This window comes from Nanorana parkeri, unplaced genomic scaffold (assembly GCF_000935625.1).
Source record: "Nanorana parkeri isolate BGI_ZX_2015 unplaced genomic scaffold, ASM93562v1 scaffold2134, whole genome shotgun sequence".
Taxonomy (NCBI): Eukaryota; Metazoa; Chordata; class Amphibia; order Anura; family Dicroglossidae; genus Nanorana; species Nanorana parkeri.
This window is the reverse complement of record NW_017308402.1, coordinates 189,855-205,977: the sequence shown is the minus strand read 5'-3', so window position 1 is coordinate 205,977 and position 16,123 is coordinate 189,855. Positions and strand designations below refer to the sequence as shown.

Here is a 16,123-nt window from a genome sequence, read left to right as displayed (position 1 = left end):
TCCGTATGCCATACGTCCTTGGCAGCGAAAGGGTTAAAATAACAAACACCTTTAGAAATGTTTAGTTATGACAATCTACAGATACTTCTAGATAATTGCAGACTTTGTATTCTTTGCATACCTTGTTTTTCCTTCTGTCTTCTCATAGTGGCCATTTTTACAGGTTAATATATCTTGCTTTACTTCCTGGAACTCTGGCACTAGGACAACTGACCATGCACATCTCAGGAAAGGAAAATGCCTTTCTCTGAGATCTCATGAGATTAGAGATTTCCCAGCAATGCTCTGCTGATGTAACCTTCCCAGGATGCAACACTTGGGCACATTACATCACTTTTGCCAGAGAACCAGGAAGTAGAAGAGATTGCAAGTAAAACGAAAATGTTTAAAATTAATGCAAGGTGATTTTTAGTCAGTCAAAAGGTCCACTTTTAAGACTATCACATCAAGCGCCCAAGTCTCAGACCAAAAGGACCTTTCATGTGTTTTATGGCCGTGTATGACTTATGAAGTCCTACAAAAGGGGTAAGTGGATTTTCAAAAGGTGGAAGAGATCAACAGTAGATTGAAGCATGGAACGGATGTTTGAAACAAACGGGAATACTCACATGAAGCACTGAGGAGGAATAAAGTACTATTATTGCTTTGGGACATAGCTTAATCCCCCATCAGCAGCCGCTGCTCTCGAGATGCTCGTGGCATGGACTTGAGGGGGAGAGTATTTTCTGGGTGCATGCTTGGCATTTTCTGATGCAGGTTTGTGAGCAGAGGATACAACCAGAAAGAGCAACAAGTAGGTCAAAAGGTGGTGCTGGCTTCAGCATATAGGCAGCAATTTTCCAGGGCTACAGGTCCACTTTAACCCCTTAGTGACTGAGGTCTTTTTTTCGTACCCATGATATAATCCACATTTTAGGCGTGAATATTACTTCAACCCCCCAAACATTTTATATGTTCTGAAAGCCAAGACCCTGTAGAATAAAATGTTGGCAGTTTAACATTTTTATGTTGCAGATCGCACTTCAATACCTTATTGCTGGGCTTCAAGAGCCCAGCAATGACAGCTATGGATTACTATCACCAGAAGTGATGTAATCTGCATTGCTCCCGATCCCATATCACGGGGAGGGCGAAAGTCGGTGAACGGACATTCGCCATCTCCCGACACCAGAGAAGCCAGTCCCGTAGGAGGGGCAGCGGAGCCCGGGAAACACAGCGGGGGTGGCCCGTTTACCAGCCCAGAGAAGTGATTGGGCGACAGCCAAGTCACCCGATCACTTCTATTGTAAAACCGACAGTCAGCTTTACAAATTGTAAACAGAGTCCCGGCGGAGTCTGTTTAAACGGGCCCGGTGCCAGTGACGTACTATGGATGTCACTGGTCACTAAGGGGGTAAAGTTTTTGTAATATATGCCATGTTTACACCATTTCAATACTTGGAAATGGAAGCAGTCCAATACAGCCCGATTTTCAAATAGCGGGGATTAGTTACATCCAAGAAGCTCCCGGCAGGCCGTGTATACACAGCGGCTGGCCGGGAGGTAGTTAAACATAGTGGAACAGATTCTATTTAAGCTTCATGCAGTTTGCATACAGAGGAATGTGTTAAGTTGTCACTGCCTAAATTCATGCCTTTACACTACTAGAAAAAGTGTTTCCAATTCTAAGCAAGCTGCCAATTGAATTTACACTCTGGCAAAGAAAGCTAAGGGTGCTGCTTTAGTCTGATTGTAACCTTAGATTTAATAGTCACTAGGTTGAGCCATTTATCTATGTCTAGGACTACCAAGGCTAAGCTGAACATTTTGTGGATTTACTACTTTTGTGGATTAGTACTACAACGGCCACAATATTTGATACAATAATCACGCACATACCACATGTTCTAAGCATAAAGATAATCAGCTGGATTAAGTAACAATTAACATGAGACTATTTTGAGGGGCAACAAGTCATTAACCATTTTGAAGATGACCTGCTCCAATATCTATGGCTTACTTGCAATTACCTTATGAGTAATCATTCAAGTTATACTCTCCACCCCTGTGTGTTGTATCCCACTGATGTCTCTAAAAGCCTGGATTTAAGATTTAAACATGAAACAGTTTCCCATTTTACAAGACATTCTTTATTAAAGAACAGTCTGGAAAAACAGACGACAAGGAGCAGAATTTTAGAAGCATGGTTGATCTATTGGTCTTTCAATTCCTTCAGTCTTCTGATGGCGGATTTCACGGTGACAGCAGAGGTGGTGCTGGAAGAACAGAAATAGATTCAGTGATACACAATAAACTGTTCAATCTGTGTTCCTCCTTTGTGCTTACAAGGAACGCCAGAATGAAAAGAGCAATCTTGCAGGCAGAGGCTAATTACAATTTGCTGCTCAAGTAAATTAGGACACAGTAATTGCTTTTGAGTACTACCGAGAATTAGGTTTTCCAGAAAAAAAAAAACATTCAGAACAACATCTTTTGTTGTTTAGAAGCAAAAAACAGTCATTTCATCAGCAGAACGCACAAATCCACAGCTTTTGTTATTTTGGTCACAGCAGTTATAGATTGATGTTTTTATACTGTATTTGCAATACTACTAATCCCTGCTTAAATGTGTTACCAGGTTTAGATACCTGTAAATCTGCACTTTATAAATGGTATATACTTCCAACTCTTACATCTTAGATGCAGTTTCTTCTCAATGTTTAATACACAGTATACAGGAGAGTGACATTTATACACAGCTATCTTAAGGTGAAAAATGATTAATAAGCAATTCATTTCTTAACATTCTAAGCCGTCATAAGAACCACTTCAAAAAAAACTTGCACTGATTAGCACATTGTACCTCATACCCTGACAAGCTTTTCAATTTGATGCATTGAAGCCGACTCATGAAAAGTGGGACATAATAATGCACACTCTAGTAAATATTCATGAGCAGCCTCATTTCCTTACAGTGACTGGTTGCTATGAGAAACTGATTTAATTTCAGTGGACATCAGATTCCAGAAGTCTCACCGACAGTAAGAATGCCCAAACAGCAGAAATGCACTGCAATGAGATTTCAGTTTACTGAAGCCAGATCCGCTTAATCAGCTGCCAATCTTGAGCTTCCTGAATAAGTCAGAATTGGGGACTGTGTAACTTCACAAGAGCTCAATTAAAGGTTTACACACAAATTCTTAACTACTGTCCAAACGAAAGTGGCAATTGTATAGGATGTTTGCTCCAAGTGCACTGCAGGACTGAGAAGAGCCCAAATGCAGCCGGGCTGGAGCTCCCTGTGGCTTATGGAAATTGTAGTGCAATCATTAATTACATATGGCACATCTAAAATGTATAAGACTGTTGTACCATAGACATTGCACTGCTGCACAAACTCATGTAATGTGTAAAGTATTGTGCACAAGTAAGCATTCCTACATGCATAGGTGGCTCTCAGACACAATCCTAAACACTTCTATTGGCCAGTAAGGCTGTACATAAATCGCAATTAGCCATTAGGAAAAGGGAGGTGGGACAGCAAGCTCTTTTTAAAGCACCCCAAATGTCGAAAAATAATGCTATATGCAGACTTGCTTGGAATATCGCTCAGAAGCTTGTTCAGTACCTCTGTGGTGCTGACAGGTTTACTTTAAGCTCAGAAGCAACAGGAGGTGGGCATCTCTCAGCTTAAACTAAATTATAGTAATCCAGGGAGAGTTCACCATTACCCTGTTATCTGACAAGAACATTTTGATTTTAAATATGTAATGCTTAAATCAATCCCTACCCGTTTTGGGCGGAAGCCAATTAACATACAAGTCTTTTGTATGTGGGAAGGATCCTTGGTAACTGAAATCAGAACCAAGAGCTGCATGAGAAGTCCACAAATGGATCAGGCATTGTGCTACTTCTCCTCAGTGATTTTTGCATTACAATTATCTACAAGCTGCATTCAATACAACTATGGGTAAAGAAGCCTTAAAAGAGAACCATGGCCAAAACATTTTGGGCTGTAGTTCTCTTTAGGGTCACAGGAGGACATTTACTAATGTCCCCCTGTGACCCAAAACTCAGCATATAGTGGGCTATTGCCTGCTATATGCTGACAGCGCAGAGACGTTTTGCAGCTGGGTATTGTTGGGATCCACCCAGTTACATAATTGATAGCTGGCTCTGCCTCTAAGTCCAAGCCAGCTGTGCCTGCCACCTCCCGTCTAACTCCAGTCAGCACTGGAGAAACAGAGGGGGAAGAGGGAATCCCTGTGGGGAGAGGTGACTGACAGGCATGGCTCTTCACAGGAAGATTGTGAACAGAGTGATCAGCAGTATGTTATCACTCAGTTCTCGATCAATAGAGCCAACATGTAACAGCTTCAGTGTCACACGTCGTCTCTACTATTGGGATGAGTATTTTGTCCATCCCATAATTCTCCCAACAAAAAACACATGAACTCTTACAGGGCACAAGCAACCACTGACTAGGAAAAAAAGCAATAAAATCAAGCATATTTGAAGCCAAATTTTTTTTTTCTAGTTTGGGATTAAGGTGGGAAGGATTCTTACTGCGATTTAGGCACTTCCTGTCCTAAATAAAGGACAAAGAAATAAACACCCGACAGGGGTTCTAGCCTTCTATTCCACGAATAAAAATGTATTTGTGTGTTGCAGTTGGACAGAATCTCAATTCCTGCTCAGTAAAGTGTCATATTTCTAACAAAGCCCAGACTAGCCACAAAAACCTGGCAAGGGTTCCTAACTGAGGACTGGACAAATCCCAGGAGCAAGTTTGCTAATGCTCCATACAAATGACAGCTGGTGGTCAACGTCCAGCGTTTTCTATGATGGTCAATGGAGAGGACTACAAACAAATCCTGTAGGCTCCTGGATTGGACAAACTGGCTGCTGGATTGCATATTTTGTCCACCCCTGTCCTAACCCAAAATAGGAAAAAAGAGGTTTTGACTTGACATATACATCTCTAAGCAACAGCATTATTTGACACTTTCAGGTCACCAGAAATGAAGAAAATCCTAACAGCACAGAAACAAAATGAAAGCCCAACTTAAAGTCCAGGGCCTATATTTATTGTATAGAGGAGGAAAAACTATTGTCGGGTCTTAAAGGAGAACTATGAGGTCAGTGAAAATCACTCAGCCTCATAGTTCGAGCCGACATGTGACAATGAAACCGTCACAGGTCGGCTCAATAGATCGGGAAGTGAGCAAACACGTGTCGCTCGCTCACTTCTTGAGCTATCCCTGCAGAGAGTCGTGACTTACTCACAGCTCCCTGCAGGGATTCCCCCCTCCCTGATCCTCCAGCGCTGACAGACGGAACGGGAGGGTACAGCTGGCTCTGCCTCTAGATAGGCAGAGCCAGCTGTCAATCATGCAGCTGGGTGGATCTCGACAGTAATGTCGGGATCCGTCCCAGCTACGGCGCCTCAGCTACAGCTCGCGGTATACTGAGCTTTGGGTGACGGGAGGACGCTAGTTTGTGTCTTCCCGTTACCCTTAGGAGAACAAAAGGGGAAAAAACCCTGACCCCATAGATCTCCTTTAATCTTTCCCAGCATGTCAAAAGGTAATGGCTAGAAGACTATCTTCAAGCATCTTGATGTTCCTGTAACTACAGTCCTGGAGGTGTATTTAACCTCCTAGACATGGCTGTAAGAGGAAGATTGACCCCAGGTTGAAGAGAAGGATAATGCAAATGATAGACATAGTGCAAACGCACAAAAAGGAGGTACAACCTGAGCGCTAAGGTCAAGGAACACAAGTCTAATTGAAACATCCCAATGCTTCTGGGAGAACTTCCTTTGGGCAGATGACACAAAACTGGAGGTTTTTGGCAAAGCACCTCAGCTCAATGGGGGAAATCACACGCATCAGATTTGAGGGGGTAATTCCATATTCACCTGGGAATGTTGACTTGCCCTTTAAAGTGACACTGGCTACTTTACAACACACAGGCATGGGGAACAAAAGTAGCCACTCTCCGAAAGGAAGGACATTTTCTTTTGTTCTATTCTACTGAATTAAAAGCATAATCTGATTTATATTAAACCTGGAACAATGATGGATGTCAATTACTGTGCCAAGTTTCAAAATTATTCAGAAAAAAATTGTGGTTTCTTCTCATTAATGGGTATCAAAAAGAAACATCCATGTCTGTACCTGGAACAGCCTCACATTCTTCCCATTACCTACAAATGCTGGGCCATCCTGAAAGGCAAAACCTTGACACTTCTGGCTGGTGTCAAAGGTCACTAGAGCGGCAACAGTTAATCGATTTATTTGCTGCATTCCTCTATAGCTGCTGGTATTCTGCATTGCGCCGCTTTATAATGTACTATATTGCACACCACACTTTTTTTTTTACTTCCACCGCTCCAAGCTTGCTCCCGTGATGGACTACAATCTCAATACAAACTAGTAGTCCATCACTGGAGACTTTTTTTAAATCCGATTAATCGAACTTAATAATCGACTAACTAATCGATTATGAAAATAATCGTTAGCTGCAGCTCTAAAAGGTCACTGTTTAGCTCCACCTCCACAGAACCATCTCTATAGTGCGCAGCCATTAACTACTTGGAGGTACAAGAATCAGGCAAGTTTTGTCACCATTAGACGTGGCAAAGCTTTAGCAGTACTGTGGTAACAGTTTTTTTGTTAACATTCCGATTCCCTCCCCCAAGTACTGAAAGATATTCACTTTTTAGAAAACTGGTTATACTGCCCCTAAAAGAGCAAAGTGTGAATTTTCTTTAGGGCCCATTCACACATAATGCTGTGACCTGCGTTGTATCGCATCAGATAAAACGCAGGTCACAGAGATAATTGTTTTCTATGTGTCCCATTCAGCCACAATGCAGGTGTGACAAATGGCACACTGAAAAAAAAGTAAACGTGCGGCATTTTATTGCAGCGAATGCCACTGCATGGCAACAATCTGCAGGAACCTGAATGGAGTGAACACGCTATGTTAGGGCTTTTTTTTTTTTTTTACACTTTATGTAAACAGTGACAGCTCCAGCAGTGTGTGATACAACGCACACTGCTGGAGCTGTCACAATACACTAGCTGTCCACTAAAACACACAAGCCTTTAATATAAATATCGTCATCTCTGAGCCTGACGAAGGGGACCCTGTGTGGCCCCGAAAGCGGTTGCTAGAGAGACATCCATCAATAAATGAGCATCTAATTGCTGTTATTATCGTTGGAGTGCTGGTGACGTCTCCCTTTTTGTCTACGTGTGGCGGCACCATCCGCGGTCATTTCGAGCGCCGTCTTTTTTTGGGGGGAGTCCCGGTAAGGAGTGCAGCAAGTTTTCTTTTTTCTTATTCAATAAAAATATCACACCCCAGCTACCAAACTATCGCCATCAGCTCCAACAGCGACTTACCACGGCAAATTTGAATCTGACCACCTTTTGTGGGAAATCTCACACACTTAATCACCCCAGTAACGTGAGAACGCACCAATATCCAAGTCTTCCGTTGTAGGGATTATATTCGGAAAACCAAACACTCTTCCAGCAGTTTTATATCCGTCTTTAAAGGACCGTATACATTTACATACAGCTTTTGCAGCTTTACTTACTTGTAGGTCCATGCTCCTCCAGCTACGATTTTCATGCAGGAACCACAGTGCCAAATTCCAACAGCCTTCCTCTTCATCTTGGTCTGAGGAGAAAATACAGATTAGATCCCACAATAGAACACATGCTATGACATTTCCTTTTGGGCTGAAGGACTTGGCATTTACCTTGCCGCAGAAGGAGCAGGTGTACTTTGCGTGTTGGCTGATTTCAATTTTCTTGACCATCTTCCTTAGGGAAGCACCATAACGGGTCCCATATTTACCCACAATGCCAACCTTCTTGGTGCGTTTGGCCTGCAAGAATTCACAGACATGAGATATACACAGAACGACAAACTATTTGCAAAGTTTAGACTGCCTGCAAACAACACACTTTTTGTTTTTTCACGATACAACCAGTTTTTAAATTATACAAACCATTTTTTACGAAAAAAAAAAAGCCAGAAGAAACTTGTCACATGACCTGCAAAGTCATGTGACCAGTCCTCTACCAATCATGAAGTCCTTGCAGACCTGGCTCTGTTCCCAAGGCTGCATTTTATGAATGGGCTGCAGAGTACATGATGGAAGTACAGGGTAACCCTGCAGAGTATAATGGATGATACCCGCTCCCTTACAAATAAGCCCCTTAGTGCTGAACACTTCCCAGCAATCTGGATAGAGCACACCACTCACCGATTATGGTCAGTCAGCTTCTAAAATATATTGTGACTGATAAAAGGGATGGACCTCCCTGGAAAGTTAAAGTTCCACTGATCTGATTGTTACAGGCAGCTTCTGTAAAGCATTGGCATTCTAAAGGCTTCTGTTTCCAGGGCAGCGGATTGCATTCACTTCAATGGTGCAGAGTTGTTGAAAGATCTGGGACTGCATTTGATCATCTTCTCTCGGGACCCCGCAGGTCCTGTTGTGATGTGCGTGCTCTGCAAGCAAAGCAGGACAAATGCATGCAATGGAGTTCTGAGCTTGACCGGAACTCCCATCCACAGATCAACTACATGAATATTAAGGGAATACGGGTACAGGGTCCCGGTCTGTGAATACACAATGACAAACCTCAGAACACTAGGAGCCGCTCTCCTGGTGGAGAACATATCGCCATCTGCACACTATACAGAAGGTGTCCTGTACCGCTCAGAGGCGGCATCTCCGGCCTGCCACTACACAGCACCGCATATAAACACTCCATCACACTAATACAGCCCTGGACCGGGACAGCGGAGACGCCAGAAACAAACACACACACAACGGCTGTGTCCCCGGACATTTTCCGGGAGAGGATGACATTAGATTAGATAACCGGCCTCAGACACACAAAATCCTCTCACCATCTTGCTTTAGGACCCGAGCGGAAAGGGAGGACCATAGCGCGCATGCGTCATTTACGCTCGACGCACCAGGAAGTCACCATAGAGAGTGAACCGTTCATTTTACTCTTTGTGGTCTTAGGTCCTCCGACGTTTGTAGACTCTGGTCTGTAGAGTTCTGTGTTGGTTCTTCCCCGGTACCGGAGCCATGGCGTCCTCCAGCGCACTCAGCAAGCAGCCTCCGATCCAGTCCACGGCTGGGGCCGTACCTGTCCGCAATGAGAAAGGTGAGTTATGAGACGTGTAGACAGAGCCGCTAGCTCTAGTAGGCCGTATCACCCAGTATGGACGTTTCCAGGCCGGTTTACAAAGGCTGACCATGCACTGTACAGTCTGTTTACGTTAGATCTACAATCAGCTATGTAGTGTAGGGGCCTGTCTGATTTTATACAAATTGAATGGATTGTTTCGGGTTGTCCTATTACAGTTTAAGGCTCACTATACGTGTTACCATCTGGCCATCAATCAACTTTACATCTACCAAAACTGTGTATTATAGTATTTAGGACCAACCTAAGCTATCCTATTAGTTTGTATCCAGACAGGCTCTTGAACACACAGACTTTGTGGTAGATCAAAAGAAGACACACAGACTGTATAGTGTGTGGTGAACTTACAACAAGTTTTGGATAGAGAAAGGTAGAGTTATAAACCTGGGGAGACTTCTGAAATCTGTGACCCATTGGGGAGATTTCCCTTCACTTCCTGTTTGATAGCCACAACAGGAAGTGAGATGAAATCTCTCCAAAGTAAGGGAAATCCCTAGAGGCCAGCATTGTCACCAGTACTAGTGTCCCCATGGAAAGATTCCCCATCTATTGCTTTTGTAATGATGATCCACAATTCAGGATTTGCGGGGGACACAGACAGCAATAAAAACCTAACGTGTTGTAATCCCCCCCTCCACTTTATCCAAAACCTGAAGAACTACAGGATTTTCAAAAGTTAACCCTTGCAGTGGGGCTGCGCCGCAAGGGTTAACTGCTCATTTTTGTGTAGAGAGCGGAATAAAGAAGAAATACTCACCTGATTCTCGGTCCTGTGGCAGTGACCGCTTGCCTCTCTCCCCCTGCATTTCGGCTGTGGTGTGTCCCTCGGCATCTTCACCTCTAATAGACTTGTATTAGACATGATGACGTCAGCAGTCCTTAGACCGCCGGAGTCTGGGGGAGAAGAGGCTGTGGGGACCGGTCTAACAACATACTCCTCTTTCATTCCTCCATAGCTCAGCTGTTGGTCCCGGTATGTATATGTGTAGACATGTAAGCGCAAGATTACTGAGCACAACAGCACTCTAGAGCTGCAGCAACTATTCGATTAAAATCGATCATGAGAATCGTTGGTAGCGATTCTCATCCTTGATTAGTTGCCTCTGTTCTCCTCCCCGCTGGTGCTGGCTGCAGTGGTCTGTGTGCCTTCAAATCCCCACTGCTCTCCCCACCTGTGTCGGCAGCGGGGACACAGACCGCTACAGCCGGCACCAGCAGGGAGGAGAGGCGAGGCACTGTGAAAACAATACTAAGAACCAGAGGTCTTGCTGCACTCCTTACCGGAAGGAACCCGTATGGGTGGGTGCTCGTAGTGACCACGGATGGCACCGTGTATACCATAAAAGAAGAAATAATGTCACCAGCACACCATAGTAGTAAAGCAATAGTCCATATAATGGCACATTGCCATTCGATGCTAGCTCTTTCGGGGCCTCATGGGGTCCCCTTCATCAGGCTCAGAATGACACATCACTTACAGAACCATCAACTTTATATAGACATCAAACTGTGAAATACAAACAGGCCCCTCCCATGATGGAGGCAGTGTCATCACTGAACACATTCCCGCCATAAGAGATTCAAAAATCAACTGACCTCGGGCAATTCAGATGCATCGCGGCGCGAAACAGAAACCGGGCCGTTGATTACCGAAGGCACGGGTGGTCGTCAAGGCAACCGGACGCCATGTCGGCTATAAGCGCCGCCCCCTCTGTCACACATATCAGTGGTGTGGAGCGCAGAGAGCTTCCGGCTTGCGCTCCATGTGACGGCACCTAATAGGCATAGATAGCCTGTGCAATACGCCTGTGAGCCGTAATGCAGAGCTCCGGCCAATGCAGGGCTAAAGAAATTCCATAGGCATGAGAAACATGTCGGTCAGAGGAAAACAGAATGCGAACACTCTTTATCAAAAGGGGGGAAAAAAGAAATGTCTATCTCTAATGGGAAAAAACGGGTTCAGTGATAAACATAATTGTCACATGAACAGTCACAGCAGCAAGTCAACAATGTGTACGGCTACAAATGTGAACAGTGAAATACTGAAATATGTGCAACACAGATCAAAAATCAATTGTTACTTTGCATATTTCTATTAAAGCCTTTACATATTATCGCTACTGTAATTGCCACATTTGAATATGTGGACCAGCAATGATTCAAAACCCATATACTGCATAACGGGTGTTCTTATATTTTGATATCATGATTAGTAGGTATCCAAGCAGAAGTATAAACCTGGAATATCCTAATGCGGAAAGGGACTAAATAACTCCCGTACTCATTTTACTCCTTGACCATGGGTCATGTATATGGGTAAAGAAAAATACGCCATCTGCTCCCAGCGGGGTCAGAAAAAGTAGTGGGGACGGGTGGGGAAGGAAAGGGTAAAACCTGTTGGAAACCAAAACGTATTGGCTATTGCAATTTGAAATATCCAATAGCAGGCTGGCTATTGCTCCCAGCAATAAAGTAAAAAAAAGTTTGAAAAAATAAAGTTAAACTAAAATTAAAAAGACAACATTTTTTTAACAAAAAGTTAAATAAAAATAGAAAAATAATTTTTTTTTGTGTCATTTTAACTTGCTGTCCGGTGCATTTTCTTACATTTGCACACATGATAAAATATACATTTTTGGCTAGAAAACAGCTTCAGACCCCCACACAATGATATATGTTCTGAAGGCGGAGGCCCTGAAGAATAAAAAAATGCTAGTTGCAATTTTTTTACGTCACACGTTTTTTGCGCAAATATTTATCAAACCAGTATTTTTAGGAAAAAATTAACTAAATGAAAGTTTAGTGCACAGAAACATTAATATAATACAAATTTTTTTGGTAAAATATGAAAAACGGAGTCACGCCGGGTAAATAGATACCAAACATGTCAACCCTTAAAATTGCGTTCGCCCGTGAAGCGGCAAAAAAAATCAATACCCAAAATGTCCCATAGGGAACACTTTAAACGCTTTTACCGCTCATCAGTTTAGTGCTAACTGTGATTGATGGGCTTAGAATGATTGCTCTCACTTCGATGTTCGCGGCAACATGTAACGTGTAGCGCAATTGTCCTTTTCGCACGTAGGCGCACTGACACGTGACGCGCACATGGGGGCGGGGAAATTAATATTTTTGGCATTTTTTTAATTTTTCTTTTATGTTACTTTCATTTTTATAACTTTTAAACACTTTTTTTTTTTTTTTACACTAACCCTATTGCTATTGCATAGGGGCTAACAAGCCCCCTATGTAACAGCAGATAGGGTGTGACAGGTTCTCTTTATGGAGGCATCAGGGGTCTTTCAGACCCCTAATGTCACCTAGGGACCCTAAAGAAGCTGAGGAATCGGAGATCTGCTTCCCCAGCTTCTTCTCCTGGCTCTAAGAGCCGGAGACTGTGTACAGTGACACATCACTTCCGGGTCCAGTTATCGGAGGAGAGATCAGCGGCTGGAAGCCGCTGAATCTCTCTCCAATCACTTCGGGGAGACCCGCCGAGCCGCTCCCGGGCGCCGCACAGGGACAGCGGTGCCCAGGGAAGACAACGGTGGAGGGGAGGCGCTGCCGCACGGTACAAACGATCTGGCCGAGGAGCATAGCAATTTCCTATGCTCCTCGGCCTCATCTAGTGGTCATAATACGCAGTGAATCGAAAACTTAGGGGGTTATTCACAAAGCTGCCGAAGGCAGCCAAGTGCATAACCCAGCCGAAGTGAAGTGAGCTGAACGCTGTTCGGCTATCCACTTCAACCTTATATGGCTGATTTCAGCTGTACGTCGGCTAAAATTTATTGTTTAATGACAGATCAGCGTCCCCAGGTCATTTGGGGGCGCTGATCTGTCATTACAACTGGGCGGAGGCAGCCGTGAGATCATGGCTGTCTCCGCCCAGCTGTCATTTGCAGGGCGAACGGCCGGCTCTTTGGCTGGCCGTTCTCCCCACTTCAGCTGTTACTTCGGTTCAGTCGAGCCGAAGCATATGCCTTTGGCTCGGCTGAGCCGCTTGGCCGCCTTTGGCTGCTGTACAGGCTATTGTGAAAAGCCCATACAGCAGCCCTTCAGCTCGACTGAGCTATAGCTATAGGCATTCGGCTATTCACTTACTGCTGTCAAGGTTGAACGGCAATGAGTGAGCTTACTTGCAGATAAATACACAAAGATTTGTCCAGTTTTGCTAACATATCAAGGGGATATATATATATATATAATGAGAAATCATAGACCATGCAAGTTTGGCACTACAGTGAGTTGTACACAACAAATGTTTTATACCGCAGGTCAAATTAGAGCTGAAAATTGATGTCTGTAGGAAATCCAGGCCACTGTATTGCAGTAAGGTGAAGGAGTGTATACTTGTACTACTTTCTGCAGTAATTTCTGCATGAAGGAGGCCCCCTAGGAATTTAAAAATAGTAAGCAGGGTAGAGGCATCTCTAGGTCAGCAAAAAAATGTTATCAGTAGTTGTAACCCTTCCTCACTCTGCTATAATTGTGTTTGTGTGAAAGTGACAGGAAAATGTCACCAATAGGGAGCAATAAAAAGTCAGTTGAGTGCAATGCACATTAACGCAGCACACCTCTGTATGCGACAATACGGCTGCTTTTTAAATCACCCTTAAAAAATATTTAATGTAAAAATGTAGTATTTTTGAACTCAGTCAGCATGTGGAGTTTTACACTGTTACAGTTTCTAAGTGCCTTCTGTTTACAGAACTCAATAGTTGAAGCTGAAGTTAACATTCCAAGTCAGCAGTGACTCATCCCTCTCTACCACCTATGTCTGAGGTTTTAGTTAGAGACTACCTGCCTGTAAGGAGATAACATCTATCTAGAAAAAACATGGTACGCAGGGAATCTCGTGTCAAGGGTATTAAATCATTAAATGTTAGTTTGTAATATGTTCAAAACGGGAAATCACCTGCACTCCATACAGACGTTTGCGAAGAACTGGTGCTTGAAGTGACAACACGCATGACGGCGTGCCAGATACAGTACACAATACAAGTCACCAGCACTCGATGATGCGTGCAAAAAGTATGAGCACTTTTATTAGATTGTCACATGCGTCAAACAGCCAACGTTTTCGAGGCCACGCAGGGTCCCTTCTTCTGGGCGTCATAGTGACCCCGTGTGGCCCCAAAATGTTGGCTGTTTAACGCATGTGACAATCTAATAAAAGTGCTCATACTTTTTGCACGCATCATCGAGTGCTGGTGACTTCTGTTGTGTAATATGTAATACATATGTCAGGGCTGGGCAAATCCCAGCAGCCAGGTAGCCAATGCTTCTGAAATATGACAGCTGGCGCCTCACTTTTGAGGTTTTTCTGTAGTTGCTATCAGTGCAGCTGGCTGCTAAAAATAAATCTTGTTGGCTCCTGAATTCCATATTAATTTGTCCACCCCTAATGGATAGACGGACAGATGGATTATTTAGATAGGTAGATACTTTACCAAAATCAATGTAGAAAGCAAATTGGCCCTAAAACCGTTATACGTTTTTATTTTTAAGGTCTTACTTAACTTTTTGTTCTTTTTTTTTTAAATGTTTTAGTGCATTTGTTTGAAACTTTAGATATATATTTAATATAAAGCAAATGGTTAGCAAAAATAACCAGAAGGAAAGTTTTTCGGTGGATAATTTAGATAATCATCATCCCAGCGTCACTTGACCTTCTGAATTCTGCTAGTTTGAATGCTAATGATAAGCGCTAATTAAACACTTATTGACCACTTCAAACCTCCATTCTTCAGATTTGACCTGATGTCAGGTGCACAGACTCGTACAGGCAGATACAGCTCTTGTAAGCACAGAGGGCCACTTGTAAATTTTTAGTTCTGGATTCATTTGAATGATTGGGAAGGGGGGCGGGGGGGGTGTTTTGATGCTGTACAACATTTTCTGGAATTTAATTATATAGGTGAAAACAATAATTTCAGTTTGTTGTGTAATAGATGTATTTATGAAGAGATCCTTACAATACAGATAATTTTTTGCCAATATTTAATTTGCATTTAAACATGGCTCGACAAATCCCGGCCCAGGTCGCCATGGTGACTAGAAATTGGGTCCTGGCACCTGGGCATTTGTAAGCCCGTTCACTGCTGCCTCCACCTGCTCTACCACCACAATCGGTTCTGCTCTGCTGTCCCGTCCTCCTCCCTGCTGGGCTACAGCTGCAGCAGTATATGTTCCCTTCAATCACAGCTGCTCTCCCCACCTGTATCAGCAGTGGGGAGGAAAGACCACTGTGCTCTGCACCCCTGCCTTCCAGCTGCCCGACTTCCCCACCCTTTGTCCCTGCTGCATACTCTGCTGCCTCCCATTCAGCAGCTCCAGATGGGACACTTGTCGCCGCCACTAGAAAGCCGATAAGAAGTGTCCCATCTAGCAGCTGGAAGCAATATCCAGTCTGGTATTGGTCATTTTAAATTGCACTAGCCAATAGCAGGCTGGCTATTGCACCCACCCACTGCGTGCTGTCAATCAATAGAGGAGGGACCTGAAGGCTCAGGCTCTTGAACACACTGTAACGCTCTTCGGTCGGCTCCCTGTACCATTGACTTCAAGGGCAGCCGGCCGGAGTGCGATACAGTGTGTTCCAGAGCCTGACTGCTCTGGAAAGCACTGTTTGTGGTGTGAACCGGCCCGAAGGTGACTCCTGCTGATTGACAGCGGGTGGTTGGGTGGGTGCAGTAGCAGGCTCGCAATTGCTCCCAGCCACTGCCTGTTGTGTTTATATTCAGCTGTCATTCCCCAGTGAAGTGGAAAAGCGACACTTGGGGTCTAATAGGCCCTAATGTCACCTTAAAGAGAACATGTCTCCAAAGTGTGGGCCCCCCAATGTGATGGCAATTAAGTAAAAAAAAAAAAAAAATTGCTCACAAAATAAATAAAAT

The 16,123-nt window shown here is 43.8% G+C and overlaps 2 protein-coding genes across 2 annotated transcripts in view; one reads left to right on the top strand and one right to left on the bottom strand.

Moving 5' to 3' along the window:
- Positions 1-2,106: 2,106 nt before the first annotated feature.
- RPL37A (ribosomal protein L37a) lies at positions 2,107-9,007 on the bottom strand. Its single transcript, XM_018572788.1, has 4 exons — positions 8,917-9,007; positions 7,754-7,882; positions 7,589-7,671; positions 2,107-2,255 (listed from the first exon to the last, which is right to left on the bottom strand). Exons 1-4 carry the CDS (start codon positions 8,917-8,919, stop codon positions 2,192-2,194), a joined length of 279 nt encoding a protein of 92 aa, XP_018428290.1. The 5' UTR covers positions 8,920-9,007; the 3' UTR covers positions 2,107-2,191.
- A 12-nt stretch (positions 9,008-9,019) lies between these two features.
- Positions 9,020-16,123, top strand: part of MFAP1 (microfibrillar associated protein 1) — a 17,890-nt gene continuing 10,786 nt past the window's right edge. Inside the window, exon 1 of the mRNA XM_018572786.1 lies at positions 9,020-9,182. Within this exon, the coding sequence (XP_018428288.1) occupies positions 9,104-9,182 (79 nt within the window). The 5' untranslated portion in view covers positions 9,020-9,103. The remainder of the gene's footprint in view (positions 9,183-16,123) is intronic.

Excerpts from the sequence above, each read along its gene's own strand:
- RPL37A (XM_018572788.1), bottom strand. Across the intron at positions 7,672-7,753 it reads CCTGCTCCTTCTGCGGCAAG|ACCAAGATGAAGAGGAAGGC; the intron begins GTAAATGCCAAG and ends TTTTCTCCTCAG. Across the intron at positions 2,256-7,588 it reads GGAGGAGCATGGACCTACAA|CACCACCTCTGCTGTCACCG; the intron begins GTAAGTAAAGCT and ends CTGTTCTTCCAG.